The sequence below is a fragment of the Mya arenaria genome, chromosome 4 (genome assembly GCF_026914265.1).
Source record: "Mya arenaria isolate MELC-2E11 chromosome 4, ASM2691426v1".
Taxonomy (NCBI): domain Eukaryota; kingdom Metazoa; phylum Mollusca; class Bivalvia; order Myida; family Myidae; genus Mya; species Mya arenaria.
The window spans coordinates 24,125,450-24,148,782 of NC_069125.1; the positions used below are offsets into that span (position 1 = coordinate 24,125,450).

At 34.8% G+C, this 23,333-nt stretch overlaps 1 protein-coding gene across 1 annotated transcript in view; it reads left to right on the forward strand.

The window, feature by feature from the left end:
• LOC128231148 (sushi, von Willebrand factor type A, EGF and pentraxin domain-containing protein 1-like) overlaps positions 1-23,096 on the forward strand; it is a 30,020-nt gene extending 6,924 nt beyond the window's left edge. Inside the window, exons 4-28 of the mRNA XM_052943604.1 lie at positions 1,484-1,715; positions 2,851-2,997; positions 3,660-3,827; positions 4,624-4,803; positions 5,034-5,216; positions 5,532-5,711; positions 6,125-6,304; positions 9,892-10,071; positions 10,735-10,932; positions 11,651-11,818; positions 12,236-12,403; positions 12,566-12,766; positions 13,857-13,946; positions 14,058-14,135; positions 14,467-14,664; positions 14,797-14,964; positions 15,852-15,902; positions 17,028-17,222; positions 18,167-18,358; positions 18,874-19,023; positions 19,343-19,551; positions 19,852-19,995; positions 21,616-21,706; positions 21,916-21,995; positions 22,921-23,096. Coding sequence (XP_052799564.1) covers positions 1,484-1,715; positions 2,851-2,997; positions 3,660-3,827; positions 4,624-4,803; positions 5,034-5,216; positions 5,532-5,711; positions 6,125-6,304; positions 9,892-10,071; positions 10,735-10,932; positions 11,651-11,818; positions 12,236-12,403; positions 12,566-12,766; positions 13,857-13,946; positions 14,058-14,135; positions 14,467-14,664; positions 14,797-14,964; positions 15,852-15,902; positions 17,028-17,222; positions 18,167-18,358; positions 18,874-19,023; positions 19,343-19,551; positions 19,852-19,995; positions 21,616-21,706; positions 21,916-21,995; positions 22,921-22,953 — 3,864 coding nt within the window. The 3' untranslated portion in view covers positions 22,954-23,096. The remainder of the gene's footprint in view (positions 1-1,483; positions 1,716-2,850; positions 2,998-3,659; positions 3,828-4,623; positions 4,804-5,033; positions 5,217-5,531; positions 5,712-6,124; positions 6,305-9,891; positions 10,072-10,734; positions 10,933-11,650; positions 11,819-12,235; positions 12,404-12,565; positions 12,767-13,856; positions 13,947-14,057; positions 14,136-14,466; positions 14,665-14,796; positions 14,965-15,851; positions 15,903-17,027; positions 17,223-18,166; positions 18,359-18,873; positions 19,024-19,342; positions 19,552-19,851; positions 19,996-21,615; positions 21,707-21,915; positions 21,996-22,920) is intronic.
• Positions 23,097-23,333: the final 237 nt, after the last annotated feature.

Below are 23,333 nucleotides of genomic sequence, written 5' to 3' on the forward strand. Positions count from 1 at the left end.
TTGGCGAATGAACTTTAACCCAGACATATGTGAGAATATGAGATTATCAGAATAACTTAAAGCGAAAACATCTTGTGCAAACATACAGTATTCATTGACAAAATTTAGAAACAGTTAAGACTGCCAAATAGTTGAGAGTAAATAAGTAATCAGACCTTTCCTGGAATAAACACAATAACATCAAAACTTGCAAAGCACCTAACAGCTTATATATCACCAGAAGAAATACATACAGTTGTCAAACATATGCAAAAGAAATGTGCTATACAGCCTTGGTACGACCAATTTTGGAATACGCTTTTACAGTCTGCAACCAATTTACTCAATCAAACATCAGCAAACTTGAATAATTACAAAGAAAAGTGCCGCGTTATGTCGACGAAAACTGACTAGCAGTGTATAACGAATACGCTAAACCAATTAAACTGGGTCTCACTACAAGAACGAAGGAAAATGCAAAGCTTATTCTTATGTGCCAGATAGTGAACCATCAGATTACAATGTTCTGCTATAACTATCTAACCATCAAATGTTTCCCATCTCTATGGGCATGGATTCATTTGTTTCCCACATTCAATATTTTTATTACACACGGAACCATTCTCTCTCCGAGTATAACAACACTCCGGAAGACTTTACCAGCTCAACTCCATAACATCGATGATTTTAAGGTTGCGCTGCCCCCACCATCAACTGAAAATATTATTATAGCGGTTTTTAAAACCTATTTAATCGCACTTGTCCTAGAGGACACTTGTAAATTCATCACTTTAAGAAAACTATCCAAGAGGTCCTGAAACTAATTGTACGAAGAAGAACGAGAAGAAAAGATAATTTGAGAAGTTTGAAAGACAATTAAAACGTAAGTTCGGCCAAGGTCGATCCAGACTAGAAACACTTTGAGGAAATTGTGTGCATAAATGCCACTTGTAATTTCCCTGCAATCATCATGATTAAAATTAAAGCAAAAAACTAAGATTAATTCAACATCTGGTACTGAACGAACACTGTAATATATTCTGCATATATATCATACAGATATATTTTTTCGATACTAAAACACCGACTCCATATCCCGTACAATGCCTACAAACGCCTCGCATTTTAGGAAGAGGTACATGTTTGTAGTTTTAAGTTTGACAATTTAACTAGGATATTTTTTTTTCAAACGAAATCATGTTAATCAAGCATTCTCTGAACATACAAAAAGCGAAATTTCCATATCAAGTGGGGTTATTTGAAAAAAAAAACATTTTCATTTCTTTCATTTTATTTCCAGTTATTATGGCGGGATTTCCTTTTAATATAAAATGTCTATTCATACAAACTGTTCAAATTAAAAAAACAAATGCGCCAAATTTCATCAAAAAGTATTGAAAACTATAACAATGAAATATTTTGCGAAAAGCTCGTTTCTACAATTCTATAGATAAATTGAATTTTTCAGCGAAACAAAAGTGTGTGTTTTGTTTATATATTTTAGAGCGTACCGCTCACAGATAATAGAGAACTTCTCATGCAAGAAACCATTAACTTGGTTCATCCGCGAGATGGAACGATGACCAATCTTGGAATTGAAAAAATGATCGAACTGTTCAAAGACCCTGTTCATGGCGGCCGGAAGGACGTGCCTTGGATTTGTATAGTAATCACAGATGGTCAGAGTAAATTCCCGCAGAGAACGTTCAAACAAGCAGAGAATGCGAAATCATTGGGTAAATATCTCCATTTGCTAGTATCAAAGAAGACAGTACTAACCAAGCCATATAGATTTAACTTTGCCATCTCTTAAATTCAAAGAATACTTTGAGAAAAGAATAACGCCTTTAATAGGCCTGTTTTAAACGGGATGATATATGAAAACGTCCCAACAAATTATTTGATATGTACTTTCAAAAAAACATGATTTAGCAACGTATGGAGGAGGCCAACGAATAAAAATTTCTTAATTTTTCAAAGTTTACAACATTTTTCTCCAAGTTTGTTTCTCAAACATCTCTTTCAACTTGTCATTATCTGAGTATCTTGTTTCATGATGTTTATTATTTTCATGACAGTTTTTAAAAGTTTTTACTCACTTGAGCACACTATTTTAATCCTGCGTATCCTGTAAATACAAATTAAATAAATACTGATTCTTTCATATCAATTTATTTGTATTTCCTAATATTTTACTGAATCGTGAGAGTCAATCTCCTTTATACGGTCATTAAAATTGCAAAAATAGTACTCTAAGAAATAAGTTATTACTCAAGTACATTTCTCCACTTTTTAAACAAAAATATGTCTAAATTATCTATGAGAGAATACGATTCTAACAGAGTAAAACATTTTAAAATGTTGAACCATGCAAGGCTGTTAGGTAGTAAAATAGTAATATTTTTGGTTAGTAATAAGTAATTTCGATATGCTTGGGCCTGACAGTTCCGCCGTGCTAAATTATTACTATTGCAATTCCATTTAAAGGGACTGTAAACCAGATTGGCACCAAAAAACGTTTTTTTCTGTAACAAATCTCAGGACAATTATCTAATAGATTGTGTTACGCTTTGATATCATAATTATAAAAAAGTACCAATAAAGATGTTTTATGCATGTGTGGTCCGCCTCTGTTGTTTGTAAGCTGAGTATCTCTCTTCCAATGTCTGTTAGGGTTAGCAATATACCTTTAAACAGGGTCCTTGTTTAATGGTAATGCGCTTTTCACTGTTGTTTCCGTTGTATTGCTATGACGAAACAGAACTGTTACAAAGGATGAAGCAAAACGCTCCCCTGCGTAACGTATTTTATGCAGTATTTTGATAATAAATATATTTTGATACCTTTAATTGTGTTCATTATCTTTTTCAGGAATCAATATGTTTACCGTAGGAATAAGCCATTTCATAGACGAGAACGAGCTTAAAAAGATTGCGACAACCCCAAATCAAGTTCTCACGCTTAACACGTTTGATCAGTTACTAGTTTCCCTTCAGAGTCTCATGAAAGTTGTATGCCGTAAGTATTGTAGATGAAATAAGCTAAGATAACTTCTTTTTTCAGTCATCGGTCATCTAAACTTATGATATTTGAATATAACTATATACATAATGTAACTAAGCATAGGTTGTAATGCAAATAAAGCTTAATTGTGTTTTGTCCAAACACAAATAACATAAGCTTATAGAGTCATTATCATAATGCATGTTTCGTTCCCATTCGTGTTTTGCCTTATTTCAAAGAAATAGTTTAAACTTATTTATAAATATAACAACAAATGCGAAACATTTTAAACTTTCAGTTTATTTATCACTTTACTCGGCATGTTATTTCACGGATTTCAATGAATTCTTGGTGATAAAATATGCTTAGAATATGATACATATTTGTAAAAATTAATTTGCCTAACATGTTGAAATGTAAAAAACTATTTCATTTTCCGATTTAATTAACATTTTATTTAAATATCTGGTATGCAACGTTTTTGAAAAAAAATGTGTTTACGAAATAAACTGAAATGTTTGATTGTTTATGTAAGTCTTACCAACACGAACTAGATATGATAAAAAAAATGTGTTGCAACTCGAAGTATTTCGCATTACGAAAGATCCCAGGTATTGTCACTTTGGTTGCAGCAAGAATACATAATTATTAGTGACGTAACGTTCTTCATTTTTCAGCTTGCCCTGCGTTGCCCATCTTGCCCAACGGCTACTTTGATGACGGTCCTCGTGCTATTGGTGCAACACACACGTACGGTTGTGATAAAGGTTACCAACCAATCGGAAAGCCTACGATTGAGTGTCTGCCATCGTCTGTGTGGTCGAACCTCGAGTTTTCTTGTGTTGGTAAGTATAAGGAAAATTATCTGACGTACATGTTATATGCGACAATGAGGTCTGCATAGGTAAAAGCGGCATGTTTAATTTTGAAAAATATTTAGTCTCATAAGCAGGTAAACAGTGTTATTTTGATAAAATAAATCCTCTGAGGTAAATACAATCGATCTGTAAAATGTAGAATTTTAATGTATATCTTCCGGCTATTTTTGCAACTATTTTCGTATCGTAAGCAATGCGCTCTTGTAGGGATACAGCCTTTAGTAAAGTACTATCAGTAAATTCCTTATTCTTGGCGTTTTGCCAATTTCATATGTTGTATAGAAGTGAGGTTTAACAGTAAATGTATTTTAAGGTTGCAATGCCAGTTTTATTAATCAAATTTTCACATAAAAATCCAACATGGTGGCGTATTTGTAACGTATTGTCAGTTTTATTACGTCAGAGGGTAACAGTGCGACAGAGCGTGATAGTGCATGGATTTTACTATGTTTTCTATAGAAGTGGCGTAAAATAAATCAAATATATATATATTGACTTTTTCCATGCTGGCGACGTCATTTATAATATATTTCATGGTAAGCCCTTACGTGCATACGTTCCTAAATATTACCACCCTTTAATGTCAAGTGTAATACAAATACAAAAAGATGAACTTTATTAGTCAACTTCTACTTTTCCTATCTTTGTTGTTAAATATTTAATTTTGTTGACATGTTCTGATGTTTTTTTGCGCAATAAAATATGTTTAAAACATCACATGCGAGTCAAAAGATTGTTTGACAAAATGTTTCTGAACTTCTAGCTTGTCCTCCACCACCGCCGATGATGGGAAACGGTCGTGTCCTGGACGGCCCTCAGATGGTAGGGACCATGAGAGAGTACAAGTGTGCGGACGGTTACGCTTCGCCCACCCCCATCCTCAGCGAGTGCGTTGAAGGACCGGAAGGACCATATTGGACGGAGCCATCCATATCATGTCAAGGTTTGTGTTGACATCCCAATTCTGTGCCTATCTGTCTCACATAAATACAATATTCTACATTGGTCAAAGAATATGAGCTTGACAGTGTTGGTCAATTGTTGAGAGACATTTATTTGATTAGATAAGCTTTTGATTTATCCTCTTATTTAATTAAAACTATCTAAATCTGTTTCGGTCAAGATACATAAACAACACGAGTTCTAATCTAAATTCATATATTTTGCTAACAGCGTGTGGCCCACCCCACGTACCCCCGAATGCGTACCTGGAGGTAATGATAAAGTCTGCCGTCGTTGGAGAGAGAGTAGTGTTCCACTGTAACCCAGGGTTTATTGCAAACGGCCCCGTAGCCACTATATGTATAAACATGGACGGTATTCCCGGATGGACGAAGCCAGTTCATGGCTGTATTGGTAAGTAGGATTTAAAATATTTTATCTATATAAAAGAAAAATACGTTGTTGAAATGACAAACGTACACTGGTTTATGTAGTTCATGTATTTGTTGTATAATTATTATAGTGAATGTGTTGATTAACACCAAGTTTCGGTGTTAACGAACATGAATAACCAAATGGCACGCGAGTAGAAATAAAAGCACGGGCTAAACTAATTCAGGGTGGCATGATCCCGCGACAGTTTACAGATTGAAATGGATAACATAAGCAGACTGTATGAGACTGTTGTGTTTTTGTTTAAACTATATTCATATAATTTACCTCCCGAAGCTTGCGATCCTCCTCCAAAGATGCCTCACATGTCGCCGGACAAAGATGGTGGTGTTCTCGTTAACACACTCCGCCACTACACTTGTGATCCAGGATACCATCCTACAGGCCCCATTGAAGCTATATGTATGGGCGAGAAAGGGGCCACATTCTGGAAGTTCAACCCCCACTCTTGTAAATGTAAGTATTTTTTATATAATCAACTCGTAATTCATTGAACCTCGTACCATTAGATAAATACATTGTAGTGTTATACTTATGTTGCCAATCGTATAATAGTGATTAATTATTTTGTTTGGTTAAAGTTGGCCGAACAGTTTATTGAAGGGTCAATATTTATCCAATAATAACTATTTACCAATCAAATCAATGAAATGTGGAAACAAGCCAAAACATAACCTTTGGATAACTTATCCAGACTTATACATTAGCCATTTGTAGAAATCTTGGATAAGTTTGTTATTAGCTTGGTTTATTATTCAGCGAAACGAATCTGGGGGTTGTTTTGTAAATGATATGTGTAGATAATGACTGTACAATACAAAAACGTTATACATTTTATTATTATTTATTATTATTTGAAAACCTTTTAGCCTGCCCGAAACCTCCAATGATTCCGGACGCAGTTTTATTGGAGCCCGGAAACACATTGGTCGATACAGTACGGGAATATCAGTGTCTTCAAGGCTTCCAACCCACTGGACCTATCAAAGTCGTCTGTGCTGCGGGAAATGGCGTGACCTTCTGGGACGGACCTCATCATAGATGTGTTGGTTAGTTGTTTGTTGTTGTTGTGTTTGTGTGTGTGTGTGTGCGTGCGTGCGTGCGTGCGTGCGTGCGTGCATGCGTGTGTGTGTGTGCTTAAGGGCTTATTAATCTATGTAAACCAGAAAAGAATACATTCCCCCTGAAGTTTGTAATCTGATGTGTGGTCCTTCGGGGTCGTTGGAAATACGTCAATAAGTATCGGCCGCTTCAAAGTGGTAACTCAAATATTTGTTAATAAGTTTATCTTTTGATGCATGTGTCGCCTGTCTTTGTTATTTAAAAGTGTGTGTACCTCGTGTAATGGTATGTTGGGCCGTAACCTTATGCCTTATAACAGGACATTCTTAGCTTTGGTAGGCTTGCAATTGTAAGACTGAGATACTTGCAAACATTGCCAAATTGCATTCCGTACGGTATTCGAGCAGTAACCACACTATTTTCTACAACTATTCGGACTTAAATAAAAAAAATGACACATTTTACACTGGCTCTGAGCGTCATGCTTACCAAACTCCACGTCGTGTTACTTCCAGTAGTATAGTACAGTAATAACTGCCACTATGCAAATCACGTGACCATAAATATTTAGATATCATATCGGTGCAGGTTGTAAATTATCTTTAATTTTAAATATTTATTTTTTGTATTTTAACCTCAATGCACCTTGAATAATTCAAATTTGATACAAACTTTCCGAAAAAGATAGACGACAGAAAACAAGTTCATATAGCTGAAATACAGATTTACTCGCTTATGGTGACAGTTCTAGTCTGCTTGTCAGGAGAGATCACTTCGTAGGAGAGTACAAGCTTACACGAGTGCAGTTAACATTAGTAAATAGTTTTGTTAAATACAGATTCTTACAACTATGTTTGATTGGAGATATTTTGTTTGATTCCTATATTTTTGTTGGGATTTAAATTTAGCCATGAAAAACAATCCAAATCGGTTTACTACTATAAAAACTGTTCACCTTTTTGGTGAACCGCCATCTTAGTCGACAGCGCCAACCGTTACAATTCGGCTGTCTCCGGTAAACTTCGGGATATTCCTCGTAAATAAGCATCAAGATAAGTGAGGCACTTGAAATCAATACATGCAAATAGGTCAATTGGTTATAGAATATATAGGAAATTTATTTACTGGTGTCTGACTAAAAACGAAAGTGTAATGAAGTCGCTCAACGGCGGTACGTCAACTCATTGTACCGCCGGCGAGCGACTTCAATTCATTAACATTGCTTCATTTATTTGATGACGTAAACAAAGTACTGAAAAGAATGCTTTTCATTCGTGTCTGAATTTCGCTTTAGAGAAACTTTGATTTGAATTAACTTTCATGATCGGTATAATGTTACTACTTCTCATCCCTAGATTATTAAATATGTCCTTCGACGGTTGTAAACAAAAAAAAACGTTTTATAGGCGCCGCCGTGATGGACTATTTTTAATGACCGGTATTATTTCCGAGGTCATATCTTTTGGATAATTGTGGATGCAACAACGCATTCGTCATCTTGTTTATGAAATGACGCCATATGCAGCTTAGAGACGTCATTTAAGCGGGGACGTTTCAGGAATTGGTCGCGTTTGGGGATTAAATTACCCCGTTTGTGGGATTGACCATCTTTGTAGGGATGGCCTAAACTGAGATTCCTATATGTGAGCCATTATGCACTCGGCAAACAGCTGTTTCAGATTATAAGTATCTTCCATGGCCGAGAGTGTAAGATAGGTTCATCCCGACCCGAGCGTAGGTTTACCGAGTTTCCGCAAAACACCCTGCGCAGTGGTTGGGATGAACTTATCTTACACGAGCGGCTATGGTTGATGCTTTTTCTCCCACCTCAGAAAACAAAATTAAGTAAAAATGTATTTTTGGACCACTTTTGTGCGTAGTGAAAATAAATGCGTATGGATATGTGATAATTCGTGGTTGTCATGGATATTCGCGCAGTGATTTAGATTATGTTAATAGTCAAATCGGTCTTTAAATAGTTCTAAGGAGAGTGAAGTATTATTTCATGAAAGGTGCGTGAAAACTTTTTTATGGAGACATTGAAGCGAGAAATAGTTAATTAGCATCTAAATATTGTCACAAGAAAAGGTTTCTATGATGCTTCAGACGAAAGTCTTCAACAAGGGGGGTAATTATAATGTGATGACCATTAAAAAGGAGTTCCATACGCGTACTTGTTTTATCTTTGCCCGTGGGCAAGATTAGAATTTCTAGCATTGTTAATTTTTTGGATCTACTTATCTGAGGTGGGAGAAAAAAATAACTCAATACGTCTTATTTTATGTGATGGTTATTTATAGGTTATTATGACTTTGTTTAACGTAATGTTATCTTTCATGTGACAATTTTATGTATGCTGATGTATTACTTTGCACCTAAAGAAAATATAAGTATTTCGTGTTTAATTACGCCGTACACCGATTTCTAATTAGTCAAATACTCATGAATGTAAGCCTGACGTAATTCAATTGGTATAACGTCACTTTTAACGATTTATAGAATTGAAATAACTGTATTTTAAAGGGGGCTCCCTTAAAGATTGTAAACCTAAATGCATAATCCATTTAAGCAATGTAAACGACTTAAAATCAATATAATATTGACTCATTTTTTGAACAGATTTATGTTGATCTTGACTAGGACCACCAGTATTCCAGCACTTGCGTGTTATTCAATATGAAACCTTAATCAGTCTAGTGGTCATGCATTTTGAGCTACATTATCTTTAAAAATCTATCATTTATAACACGTAATCCGATTAGCTACATCGTTTTTCAATCCAATTAAGATCAATATTGAATACCAACCATAAACATTACTGACCCCTTTCAAAGTTAGCGTAATTTGCAGTTATTGTCACGTAATATTATTGAATAGCATTATTGTCACCTGCGCATGCGCGACCTTGTATACATCCTGATTGTATTAGTAAGGCAGTACTTGAAAATATATAGACATTTCTTGCATCGTGCAAGATATCTGTAACTTAGTTGACTCACTACAGACGATTTGCAATACTTGTTATATATTGTTGTTGTTTGAGACTGTACCTTATCTAAGGTTATGAAACAAAAACACGTGTTGTCAATTATATTATAGCTGTATTGGGTGTCATTACGAGTTACGCCTGTCGCACAGGCAATAAACATTCGCACAGCTCTTTTGAAAATACGATATTATAATAGTATTAATGAATTTGTGGTGATCTGTTCACCGTAACAATGAATAGTAACGTAGCATGACACGGGATTGGGTTAAGTTTATGTTAATCATAAAACATTGCTAGTAATAGTAGTGTTGGTGTCTTAAAATGGGATCTTCGGTTATGTTATTGAAATGAGTACACTCAATTATTGTACACAATTTGATCATTCTAACGTAGCTGTAATAACATCGTTTTCTGGTAAACAAATTAACGAATATCTTAATTTTAAGTTTGGTGTCTGATTTGGACGTACAGTACAATTACAGAGTACAGTTGCATGCATACTGTTTTTGTCTTATAATTGTACTAAAGTTGTGCAGAGTGAGGTACATGTGATGAAGTTTAACTACTTTGCCTATCCTTTTTCAGCCTGTACCCAGCCCCCTGTGATACCAAACACAATATTAGACCCAGTCGGTGACGTCCTTGTAGGATCAGTTCGCACATACCAATGTCTCGACAAATTTGTGCAAACCGGGTCCATTCAAGTTGGGTGTATAACGGGCAACGGTGGTCCTATGTGGACCTCCCCAGAAAATGTGTGCATCAGTAAGTACTCGACCATGTCGTTTACTCAAACATTTGATTTATTCGGCCTCTTCGTAGAAAATAAAGGTATTCTTTGTACAATGATGTGTATTTTGGAATGTTGACTCCATAATATTTTGGTTGAATGACAAAGATTACGATTATTTTTTTATGTTTTTATTTCTATATTACAAACAAGTTTTTTTCGTCCTAAAAAGATTGCAAAATAGGTCATGTCACGCTCGATTTCAGTTGAAATGAAGAACGAATAAAAAACTGCAACTATTTTATGTATAATGCTTTTTTGGACATTTATTTATCAGCAAGTAATGCAAATAAAATCAATAGGATGAAGGGTCACCAGGTATAAACAAGAGCATTTATAACAATAGCTTGATTGGTTGACAAAGTTATTTGTAAATCGGACATATTAAGCTATCTTATTGAGCATTTAAACGTGCCTTAAAATCGCAATCCAAATATTACAGACCCACTTTAGTTTACACAAGTTATAAGTTCGTTATAATACACGTCTTTAAATATGTGTTTGGTTGACGACATGGTCGCGCACCCTTGAGGTCGTTAATAATTCATTGATTTTGTCATGGGTTTTTGCTTTTTGGTTTGATAAGATAAGATTCAATAAATAAAACTTTGATTAAATTTGTGTGAATTTCTCAACAGCCTGTGAAAACCCACCTTCACTTCCGAACGCCCTATTAGACCTAAATGGGGACAATTTTGTTGGCGCCAAGCGACGTTACAAGTGCATAGATGGTTTTGTTGGGACAAAACCCGGACCGATATTCATCGAATGTTTGTCGGAAATGATCGATCAGCGAGGGCGGGCGTTTTGGAGCCAACCTTCACACGAGTGCGTCTGTAAGTCTAGTTAATGTTTTATAATTTCTTTGAACGAATGACTTGATAAATTGTTATTATTTTTCTTGCACATTTTGCTGAGTCACTGCTTTATATGTGATTAAATACACATTTTTTTTGCAGATTAATTGCAGTATGTTTTCAACGCAGATGAATTTAAAGTGGAGTTGTCTTGATTATCAAAACATTCATGGACATATATTTTTATGCACAAAGTACTTATTTTACATGGTTTAAAAATGGCTTAACCTTACTGAAACGTGAATATTGAACATGTTTTCGTGTGGAGAAATTATTCAAACACACTCTGAAGCTTAGGCAAAGAAATGAGAATAAATATTAGACATTCAAAATAAGCCATTTATATCCTCTGGTTCTAACCGCACTCAGTTCAACAAACGCTTAATTCAGAGAATTCTTTTGTAAATTTTACGAAAGAAGGTTTTATCAGACTTTGGATCAAAAAGCATTCACATGTTTCGGAAAAGTCTGTCATCATTTAAACTTGTTTTGGTGTCAAAATGTCCCAGACTATCTCATCAAAAAAATATTGTGAGTTTTTTTAATGATACACTTTCAAATAAGAAAGAAATTCAATACAGTAATGGAAAATATTGGTTTAAATTCATTTCCTGATTACAAAAATCCAAATGTCATTCTTCAAAAAGCTGCAATCACCACTAAGCCGCAATAAACTTTTCTTGTTTGACTATTCCAGCTTGCCCCGAACCACCACCCATTGAATACGCAATTATTCAACCAGGAATGAACCTTGTTGGTGCTACTAGAAATTACCATTGCGTGGATAACTATCACGCAACTGGAGATATTCATATAACTTGCGGGCCAGACGGTTCTTGGTCAAAGCCCCAACATACGTGTTCAGGTATATGTATAAACAGTCGAATCCTGTAGGCTCGAACTCGCCGGGACCGACAAGAATATTTCGAGCTATGAAAGTTCGATTCTAGCAAGATTCCCTAGTTCACTGCAATTAATTTTGATATACAAATAGTTAACAAAAATCTGTCCATTGTTCAAATATCGAGCCAACGAGACAATCGAGCCACGAGAAGACTTCGAGCCGACGGGATTGTTGTATGTAACTGTAGTTGTGTTTCATCAATCAGTTAAAATCATACAAATATGTGAACGAAATAAAGTTGGAATATTCTGAGCCTTACAACACATGTACTATGAATAGCACGTTACGATATGTAACTATGTTCGTAAAAGGTAAGTCAATGTCTTGCAACAATCCTTTTGACGTATTTGATTACCAACCCTGGTTTTATTTATAAAGCTTGTGGACCAACTCCGGATGTTCCATTCGCCGATGTCTTACCTGGTGGCTACACAATAGGATCAGTACGAGAATATGTTTGTAGGAAAGGGTACGTTCCTGACAGGAAACCAATTATAAGATGTTTACCAGGACCGGCTTGGTCTCCTCGGGAGTTTGAATGTATTGGTAAGTTGTTTTCCAATGGCACTCATATATATTTAAAAACAAATCGATTATGTTATAATTGCGTCTACTGTGTAAACACGGTGTCTTACAAAAGCACAACGACTGCATTGCATGACGTTTTGTCTAACAAACTTGAAAGAAACAGATACATGTTCATTTCAGCGTGTAAAGAACCTTATCCAGTAAATTTCGCTGTACTAGAGCCAGGGGATGGCTTTGTTGGCACAGTTCGCAGGTATACATGCCTCCCAGGATTTATAGAGACAGGCCCAATCACATCCACATGCGCAGTTCCATCATTCCAGGGACCTCCACCAGAACGGATTAATCCCGATTGGTCAACACCTGTTCACTTTTGCAAAGGTATGAGTTATCGGACTCCAACGCATGCATCCTCTTACACTTTAGTGCTAAAATATAAATTTACTTAGTGATCACAGGCTTTTTTGATGCACTTTTTAATGGTTCGTTCATCGATAATTTGACTTGTTTTGTTCGGTAAAAACAGTTGTTGTTTGCCTGATATTAACATTAAGCACATCTAAACAATATAAAGATTCATAAAGACAATGAAGAAAAACTCAGTGGCTTTTCTTTAATTCCATTGCTTAAGACATTATCTATTTTATATTATATCTGGCCCCAATAGCACGAAAATACTCAAGTCAAATCTCAATCTCAGTCTTATCTCTTTTTATCAAATTACAGCATCATATGATTCCAAATTGTAAATGTTTTACCCTTTTTTAAAATCGCATTCTCTCATTCATTATGTTGAATAAAAAAATTGGTCAACATTTCATAGAAAAAAATTGAGAGCAAAAATTGTACTTGAGTCCAATTTATTATTTTTTAGTTTTACTCAAGTACATTTTGTGCTGTAGAATTATTTTTTTAAGAATATTGAACAATGACGTTAATCAACATAATGCATGTGAGAATGTGCTATTAAAAATAGTATAACATTAGTAATTTTTAATAATGACATACTGTAATATGGGAAAATGTGTTGAGATTGATATTGAGATTTGACTAATTATTTTCGTGATATTGGGGCCTGGTCTTATGACACGGGGCCATTGCTCTTTCGGGTATCCATACATTATAATATGTTGCTCTTTCGGGTATCCATACATTATAATCTGTTGCTCTTTCGGGTATCCATACATTATAATATGTTGCTCTTTCGGGTATCCATACATTATAATCTGTTGCTCTTTCGGGTATCCATACATTATAATCTGTTGCTCTTTCGGGTATCCATACATTATAATCTGTTGCTCTTTCGGGTATCCATACATTATAATATGTTGCTCTTTCGGGTATCCATACATTATAATCTGTTGCTCTTTCGGGTATCCATACACTATAATCTGCATTAATTGCCCACTTGATTGAAAGAAACGACAGGGATATATTTATAAAAGCATCCAAACGTGTTAATACATTTTAGATTGCGGCGATCCAATTCCGGTGGCAAATGCAGACATTTTACCTGGAGAGAAGAGCGTGGGATCAGTGGCACAGTATGTTTGTCATAAAGGTAAGAAATGGTGCCAGTTTGAAATACCTATTTACTCTTCAACAACTGTAATTACTTGTTTTAAGTGAGTTATATCTATCAATTTATCATTTACCTATCTATTGTCCCTAGGTTTTGTTCCAACGGGGCCAGCTAACTCCTTTTGTATGCAAAATGCAGAATGGACTCCAGTTGAATTTAAATGTATAGGTATGTCTTTTTTTCATGGATGTCTAAGGTTGGATTTCATTGGAATTAAACATGTGTGGGGAGCCATTGTTGAAATCTTAAGTGTAAATAGTCTTATCATTTTGTATATATTTCGGTATCGTCCTGTGGTGTTCACGTGTTCATGCATGCACCCATTTCATGAAAGTGTACCCGGTGATCAGACTAGATATATCATGCTTTGCTTTGCTATTGAGGTATTGGGGTTTTAAAGAGAACAAGTTGTCAAAAATAATACGTGGAGATATTCTTGGTCAAAATGCATGTGAGTGTTCATCGTCATTGTGCGAGTATGTTCGCGTTTTCCTGCCAGCCTGCGACCAGCCTCCGATTCTGGAGGGTGCCAAGGTTGATCAAAGTACGAACGTTCTTGTGGGAACGCGACGAATTTACACATGCCAAAATGGCTTCATCTCAACTGGACCCATAGAGGTCACGTGCTCAAGTAAGGGAGCAGCAGAAGACTTTTTTAAACCTGAATGGGTTATGGATATCAAAAATCACTGTAAAGGTGAGCTTTTCATTTTTTGATTTCTATTTTTAACCACTTAAGCAGAAGTTATTTTATCACTACACAAATGATGCTTTTTATTTTTTAATTAACAGTTTATAGCATTTTAAGTGCAAAAACCTTCGCTTACAGATTGTGGTGCTCCACCACTTGTTGATAATGCTTATATCAATATCGGCCCGATGACGATTGGCTCAAATCGCTCCTATGCTTGTAATAATGGCTTTGAAATGGTTGGAACAGAGACCATCAATTGCCTTCCAACTGGACTCTGGTCGCAACCTACTTTTTCATGCAACAGTAAGTGTTCTTGTTATATTTCAAAGTGAACGCATTAAGATTTATGTTGATATCCATCACACAGAATATGTAAAGCAGTCGAAAAATTATTGTAAATGCTAAGACACTTATTGTGTTTTTCTGTATGATTGTTTTACGTCAGCATTAAGTCATATGCGAGTTATCATATTTCAGGTGTTTGTTATTTGTTTTGTTATGCCGATTCTAATATACGATGATAAAATGCTCTCAGCTGTCATGATAGCTCTCTTTGAATCATTTTAAGCTTATTACGAAATAAACCTTTTTGCGTGTCTGTTTCTCGAAGAAAAACGTTTAGATGTTGTCATTGCCTTGATGCCTTTTTGGTGTCGTCGTCGGCGCTATTCCAAATCTCTTTCATTGGCCCTAAGCCAAGATATTCACAAAACACTTTATACGCATGTTAGAAGTGAAAAATGCACATGTGTAGCAAGGCCCAAATATATTGCGTAAATACTTTAAAAGTTCAAAAGAATCTTGCAAAAACATGCCATAACTAAATGACCATTCAGAAATAGAATAGCACATACTACTTTGTTTACTTTTTACTTTTTTTGTGTTGAAGTTGGACTTCTTTAATTATCACCATATTTACTTTTTACCGGCATTCTACTTTATTCAATTTATACCGGTGACAATGTGCACATGCGTAGCAAGGCCCATTACTCTGTATTCAATGGTTTTCCAGTTATGCCCCTTGTTCGACAGTTTTGCACCGCTGCGCTCTTGTAAAAGAACATGAAATGAAATACGTTTCACTTATGATTTTAAACTACCAATATGGATAAATTGTGTATATTGTTTTATTTTCAAACTTTTCAAAACGAATTATATACATGTTACAAGTAGTTTTGTTTCTGTTGCAGTACGGACAACAACCACGATGTCTTTGCCCGCTCCTGTGAAGAATGACCCATGTAAGAAAATTACTCGTATTTATAATTGATAATGTAAACCCATTGACATAAGAAGACAAATGCTCACTATTTCAAACGAATTTTGTTTCAGGTTCAGTTTAATGAATTACAATAGAAACTTGGAATAACATACGACCGCTTAAGCAATTATAAAGATAAACGTTTTTTCTATCTATCTTATCAAAGCTGACAAGTCTTGTAACAAAAATATCAATTTCGTATAAAAAAACAACAACTGAATATTTAAGTTCGAATAGCGTAAGTGTTTCATCATTTTTACAAATTTTATATTGTGTTTGCAATTATTTTGAAGTTAAGGGTCTTCCACAGTGCAAAAGAGGGTGAGGAAGGCAAAATTAAAGCGTTTCAAAAGTTCTTGTTTTATTTAGTTTTGGGGAACGATCTTTTTTCGTAGTAAAACATACATTCTTTGTAAAAATGTTTTGGGGGTAGTAAGGAGTTGACCAGACCAAATTTTACGAAAGAAGGTTTTATCAGATTTTGGATCAAAAACCATTCACATTTACTCGGAAATGTCATCATTTTAACTTGCTTTTGTGTCAAAATGCCCCAGACTTATCAACAATATCTTGTGAGTTTTTGATGATATACTTTCAAATAAAAATATATATTAAATATATTAATGAAAAATTGTGGATTAAATTTATTTCCTGATTACAAAAATGCAAATGTCATTTTTTCAAAAAGCTGCAATCACCACTAAGCCGCAATACATTGTGTATTGGGATGTACTGACATTTTTGACACCAATACATATTCATTTGTATTAATACATTTCCGAAAAAAATGTAAATACCTCTTGATTGGAAATCGGATAAAATCTGCTTTTGTAAAATTTTGCTCAACTCCTTATTTTAGTACATATGTTTCAACGGATATATGAATTATGCTAGCTGAATAATAGTTTTGGTCCTTCAAACGACTTTTAGACTGTGGAAGGCCCTTAAGGAACTCAATAAACAGGAGCCTCATAATAATTAACATATTTTTATGAGCGCGGGTGTGACCCCGATATAATTTTAGTTGCTCTATTAATTTAAACACGACTTGTATGTTAAGTTTGTTCACCACCATATATTTATAATGTTAAATATCTTTTTACAGCTGTTTGCGATAATTGCCGTATGCTCAACGGTGTGGGGTATACACAACATCCTCATGAATGCTCAGAATATGTTCAGTGTTACTTCAGTGCCAGAGGAGGCATCGAGGCGGTTTATAGAAAGTGTCCTTTTGGTCTGTTTTGGGATCAGGGAGATCTCACATGTCAACCGTCTGACATTGTGTATTGTGCTACAGGTAGGTGACATATTTTACAAAAATAATGAACATGATTGTTAAATGCAATTTTCCAATGTTCATGTGTATCTTTTTTATTATAATGTTACCTATTCTGTACCAACTAAGTACATGATAACCTGTGCTGTTACTGAAATACATCCACAATATCTGACAAAATTAAGATAATAAATTGTGATCATTAATCTCTTTTTTTCTTAATTGCATTCATCTCAATTATTCAAAAACTAGAAAATGTACTTAAAGAGAATATGCCCTTGTAACAAGGAATAAGGACAGTCCCATCGATTACCTTAATATTCACTTATCATTGGTAACACCATTGAGACTCCTCCATAGTTGATGTATCCATAAATATTTGTATTCATCCATGGATAGAGATTGTAGTCAAATCTACAAAAATAAATTACAAGGGCCTCGTGAAATATGTGGTATTTATGGTAAGATGCTACACTGTTTCCAATAGATATAGAAGAAATATCTTACGGATATTTTTCTTTAACTACTAATATAAAAGAAAAATGTGTGATGCATTATAGTCGTTCACTAGGTGCATTTTGCAAAGCCACATGTAGCACATATTAAATGAGCAAAGCCATCCCTGATTATTTTATGTTCGTCTGTTTTTTGAAGAAAAAATATCATTATGATAGCCTTGGTGTCTTGTCCGGCGTCTTCGTCGTGCTGCACAAACTGTAACCATGATCAGAACTATAAAAAAGTAAGCATATCCAAATTGAATTTGGTACATATGTTGCAGAGACAATTCAAACATGTAAAGCAAGGCTCATAACTCTGGCATTAATAGTTATTGTGTTATGCCCCTTTTTCGACTAACAGACAACAGACAGTCGTTCGCTCCCCGGCGCTCTGGAATGTACATATCTTATATATATATATAATTAAGGAACTTTATTTAAATATCTTACAATATCTCGTTGTAGACCGATGTCTCACAAGCCCGGCTCTTCAGTCTCACAAGTACGGCGGACAGAAGTGTGGCGCCTACTGGGATTGCAATAACGGACGGTCCGTACCAAAATGTTGTGACGACGGTCACAGATATGTGTTCGGGAAAGGATGTGTACAAGACCCCGATTGCCACGATATTTGTCCCTGGAAAGATGAAACGCAAGGTATCTTTAAAATTCAATCACCTTTTATTATAAATGCATGGATATGGCATATATACGATTGTCATCTTTTAAAGATAAATTGTTTAAAAACTTAAACTGTTCCTTAAACAATTACAAAGTTCGTTCTTAATTAACGTTCGATCCATGAAATTGCATGTTGACTTAAGTATAACTTGTTGATCGTTTGAGGAAGTTTTTGCCCTTAAGTAGCTTAGCATCTTTAAAAACACATGGTCTTATATCGTACTGTCAATAAGCAAAAACGTACAAACGGCATTCAAGAAAAATATGTTTTACCACGCGCACTTGTCTTTCTTGGTACACATATGGCAAATGGTAGGTTTTGACCCAAGACAATTAAAGTCACATTTGCATTGGCCTTTTCATCATAATTTAAGATTAGTTAACACAAAAAAAAGGTTTCACATACAAAATCATATTTCTACAGACTTAAACAGCTAAGATAAAAAATACGATGTCAACACGATACTTATCAACGTTTGTTTCTCTTACAGCATGTGATAAACGACCAGTGCTGGACATGACATCATACGAACAGAGCCTTGGAAACGGTTTGTGGGTCAAGATGTCCTGTGCGCCAGGAACAGCCTATAACATCATTGACTGCGAGTGTTCACTGAACACCGGCATTTTGCCCGGATACGGTAAGAGATCAACTTCACATGACTTGGTTTTGGTCAAAAGATGTCCCTTAAGTTTATATCAGTATAAACTTCTAACCCTCACATTTTTTACTTCATAAATGATGTTAAAATCTGTGTGCCTTGTCTTTCTATGACTTTTACTTGCTTCGTCTTTGCGTAGTAAATAAGGGTTTCGCGAAAAATCAATATATTCGAGCTTCGGAATCCTCATTTACAACATGAAATAAACTTACTTGACAATTAGAGTCAGGAATGTATATGCCTGTATATTACTTCGTTCGTATTATGCTACGATATAACAAATATGTTACTCTTTCAGTTTGTCGCCCGGAGTTGGAAATGGATTTTGATGACAAGCAAATTAGAGACAAATCCGGGAAGAATGTATATGTCTTCAATGATGGCGTCATACCATGGGAAGATGCTGCGTATTTCAATGGGTCGGCTAGGTTGTTAATTAATCGTTTCTCAAATACGGATTTTCATGGACATTTAGTCATAAAATTGAGATACAAAGAACAACTTACAGTAAGTTGAATATGCAATAAAATAGCATTTTGTTTTAATTCATGTCTAATCCAGTTGCATTGTCTCTGAGTTGTCCCTTTAAACAATCTAAAAACTTGTTATTGTTTCTGAAGGAACTCTTACAGGATAAAATTATGTTTACAATTTTACACACTCGATTAAGTTTATATACACTTACTATAACAATTTAGTTTAGAAGTTTCTTTCAGGGTGTAGTTTAATACATAAGCTGTATTACATACGACTTTATTGCAATGAACTATATCTGAATTTTCAACAGTATGTTTTGAACAATTTAAGGTTCCAACAGCCAATAGCTTACAAGCCCTTGTAACCAACGGCGATTGTGGTGATGATCCGTCAATCATTGTTGCAAAGATGCCGGGATATGTGCTGTGTGGGGCAAAGACAACAGTTCCCAAGTCCTTTGCTCTTCCCACTGTGGTACGTTTTGCAATGCCCCCCAAGGGTAGCATATAGTAATTGCACCGTCTGTGAGTCCATCTTTGTATCCTTCCACTTTTTTGCGTCCGAACTGTAACGAATACTTTCATTATGTGATCATCATTAAGACGATGTGTCACCCGCAAGAACAATGTTTCTACATTAAAGGTCAATTCCACACAAATTTTGCGATAACATTGCATATGGTCGCGTCCGTGCTGTACCATTCTCATCCATTAGACACAATTAAAATAAACAGGAACAAATAGACGATTTGCCGCGCGTAACACCCATTTCCTACCTTAATGTCAAGGTCACACTTATTTGGTGAAAATATACAATTACATTACATATTGGCGTCTCTTGACTGTTACTTTTTCATCCATTTGACGAATTAAAAATGTATCAATAAGAGGGCATTTGTAAGAATGACGCCTGTTCTTCCCTTCACAGTACTAAAGATGGGTTGCCAAGATATAGAATACTTTTTACCAAAATAAGTTGTTCAAAGTATTGTTTAATGCAGATAAAACCTTATTTTAATTATTTTAAGAAGAAAGTAATATCATCATTGCATGATCAGTATGTTAAAACTTGGAGTAGTAGATTTTATGACTCTTCAAAGAGGTTTAATTACAGAATTTATAACATTGAGTTGAAATAAGAGAATTATTAATTATGTTTACCAAAACACATAGCTATTGTTCATTGTAAATTTATATGTCTTAATTCAAATTTACCAGTAGAAAAGGGTCGTTATTATGAATCTGAAGAAGAATACGGTATATTATGTAATTAGCAAGAAATAGGTAATAGGTTTCACACATTTTGTATTGTGGTCATTTTATAAATAAATGAAAGACGTCAATTTACATTATATAATCATATTGGTATCGATATCAAAACATTTAGAAATTAAATGTTTAGTACTGATAAGATGTTTTTGATGCCTCTAGAACCGCATTTATTAGCCAACGGTCATGGCCTTCCCCGGAGTCCTTACATCATTCATTACAGTATTAGTTTATACCAAGTGCATGTAAATAGCATAGAGTTTTAACAGCAGTTGACAAAACGTTTAGGTTATTGTATCAGTACATATAGAATAGTTTTAAAATAAATTGTTGCCGACTTTTATACATCGCACAGGTGTATATATATCTGAGAAAGAAATATATTTGATTTTAACTTTTAAAATAATGTTGATAAATTCAGCTCTGTTTGCTAAAACCATATAGATTATGTGCCATTTTTGTTCTATATTGATTAAGCTGTATATATTTCATGTTTTGTTTGTTTTACTGATAATGAGTGGGCCTTTATATTTTGCCATATGTATTGTTATCACTCGTGCCCATTTGGGCCACGAGTACAAATAAAACTTAAAACTGGAACAATGACAAGCTTTACGCTCAGTGAAAATAATGAGCATTTTTAAGGGAATAGCTGATTGAAAACGAAAAGGTGGAAGCAATGTAATAACGCTCATAATTATAATATTATTTTTTCACACCAATTCTTGAATAAGAAACCAACAATTAAACTGCTAAATCCTCTGCACGATTTCAATATAAATGTTACAATGCCTAGCTCTTATTTCTCGAGTATTTTTCATTTTAGGATAAAGAATGGAAAGAAGTCATCTATATACACGATGAAAAAAATCTAGAAGGCAAGGTTTGTGGTGCGTCCTACAAGAAATGGTCCTTAGGTGTGTTGTTTACTGTTGAGATAGATCATTTTGTTATCTGTTTAGACAAGGTAACTGCAATACGTTATTTATTACAACAGTGTCACCGTGAAATTAAGTGCACGTTTTTTTAATATAACGTATCTAGCTCTACGTATATAAAGCAGTTCATGTAAGTTGCTACTATGATAAAAAGTTTACAGATACTGTAATATTGTCACTTTCTTTAGGGCCCATTCAAGCTACACATTGTGGTGTTCAATTTGGATATGGAACGAAAATGGAAAACTTCGTTGGTCTTATGGATGACGTAAGTATCGAAGTGAAGATGTTGTGAATTCAGATACAGTACTTGTCTCGCGCTTTTGAGTTGATCGATAAATGCGACTTCCAGGCGTCGTACTTTAGCATTTGCGTTTACGCAGCTATTTTTCAACCCTTTTACAGTTTAGCGCTTGCACATTCTCTGTAGCGTTGCCCTTCTTAATTGTTGTTCATGCTTGCTTTGCACAGATATCCCTGTATCAATGTCGTCCAAATGATGACGTCATCAGCGTGTACGGTGGTCGACGCCAGATACCTAACACGCCAAAACCTTCGAAAGCACCAGTAGACATGGCAATTCATTAACATGTCATCATTTTCAATATATGCTAAGGAAACGGCTGGGCTATGGAGAGCAGCTCGCTTTAAATAAAAAAGAACATTATAACGGCTTACTTTAACACTGCTTGACTTGATAAAAGCATTATTGGCAAATAAAAAGCATACACCTTGTTTGGTATTTTGTTTAATTAGCAGTTATTTGCTTACAGATTGAACAGCGAAGTCACCGAGTTATATTTTTATAAAATCAAAAAAACTTCCAACTGTGGTTTTATGTTTCTTATTCAGTGCTAAAATAATTGGTTAATAGATCACAAAGCTTTTGCACAAACATTATTTCCATCCAGACATATTATTTCAATATATCTCCATTTAATTCCAGGTAAGCTTCCATGCATGTATGTAAGTGCTACTTTCTTCTGTAAATCCCGCTTTGTGATCCTTGTTCAATATGGCTTGTGTTATGTTTATGTGTTGTGATTAAATGTTCATATTTATTATTATTTTTACATATATTTATTGCAAAATGATCCTTATTTGGTATCCGGAGATTTAAGAAAGCTTAAAAAAATCACTATGATATATAATGTCTGAATAACTTAAACTTATATATGGAATTTTCATTTCAGTTGACCGCCCTGTTCAGAGGGAACCAAACGTGAAAATTGTGTACCAAAAAGTATATATACCAGTACCAGTACCAGTAGAGGTGAAGGTCCCTATGAAGACCAAGAAAGAGAAAATGAAGAAGATGATGAAAATAATGAAACTCATGCAGGGGCCGAATCCATTCGAAGAAAAGAGGCCATATTTTGAACCCTTCAAACCCAAGAAGCCAATGAAATTTCCCCAATTTGGAAAAAAGGAGACATTTCTTGGACCCTTCAAACCCAAGAAGCCAATGATGTTACACCCAATGGGAAAAAAGAAGCCATTCTTTGAACCCATCAAACCCAAGAAGCCGATGATGTTACCCCCAATGGGAAAAAAGAAACCAGTCCTAGAACCCGTCAAACCCAAGAAGCCAATACATTTTTCAGCA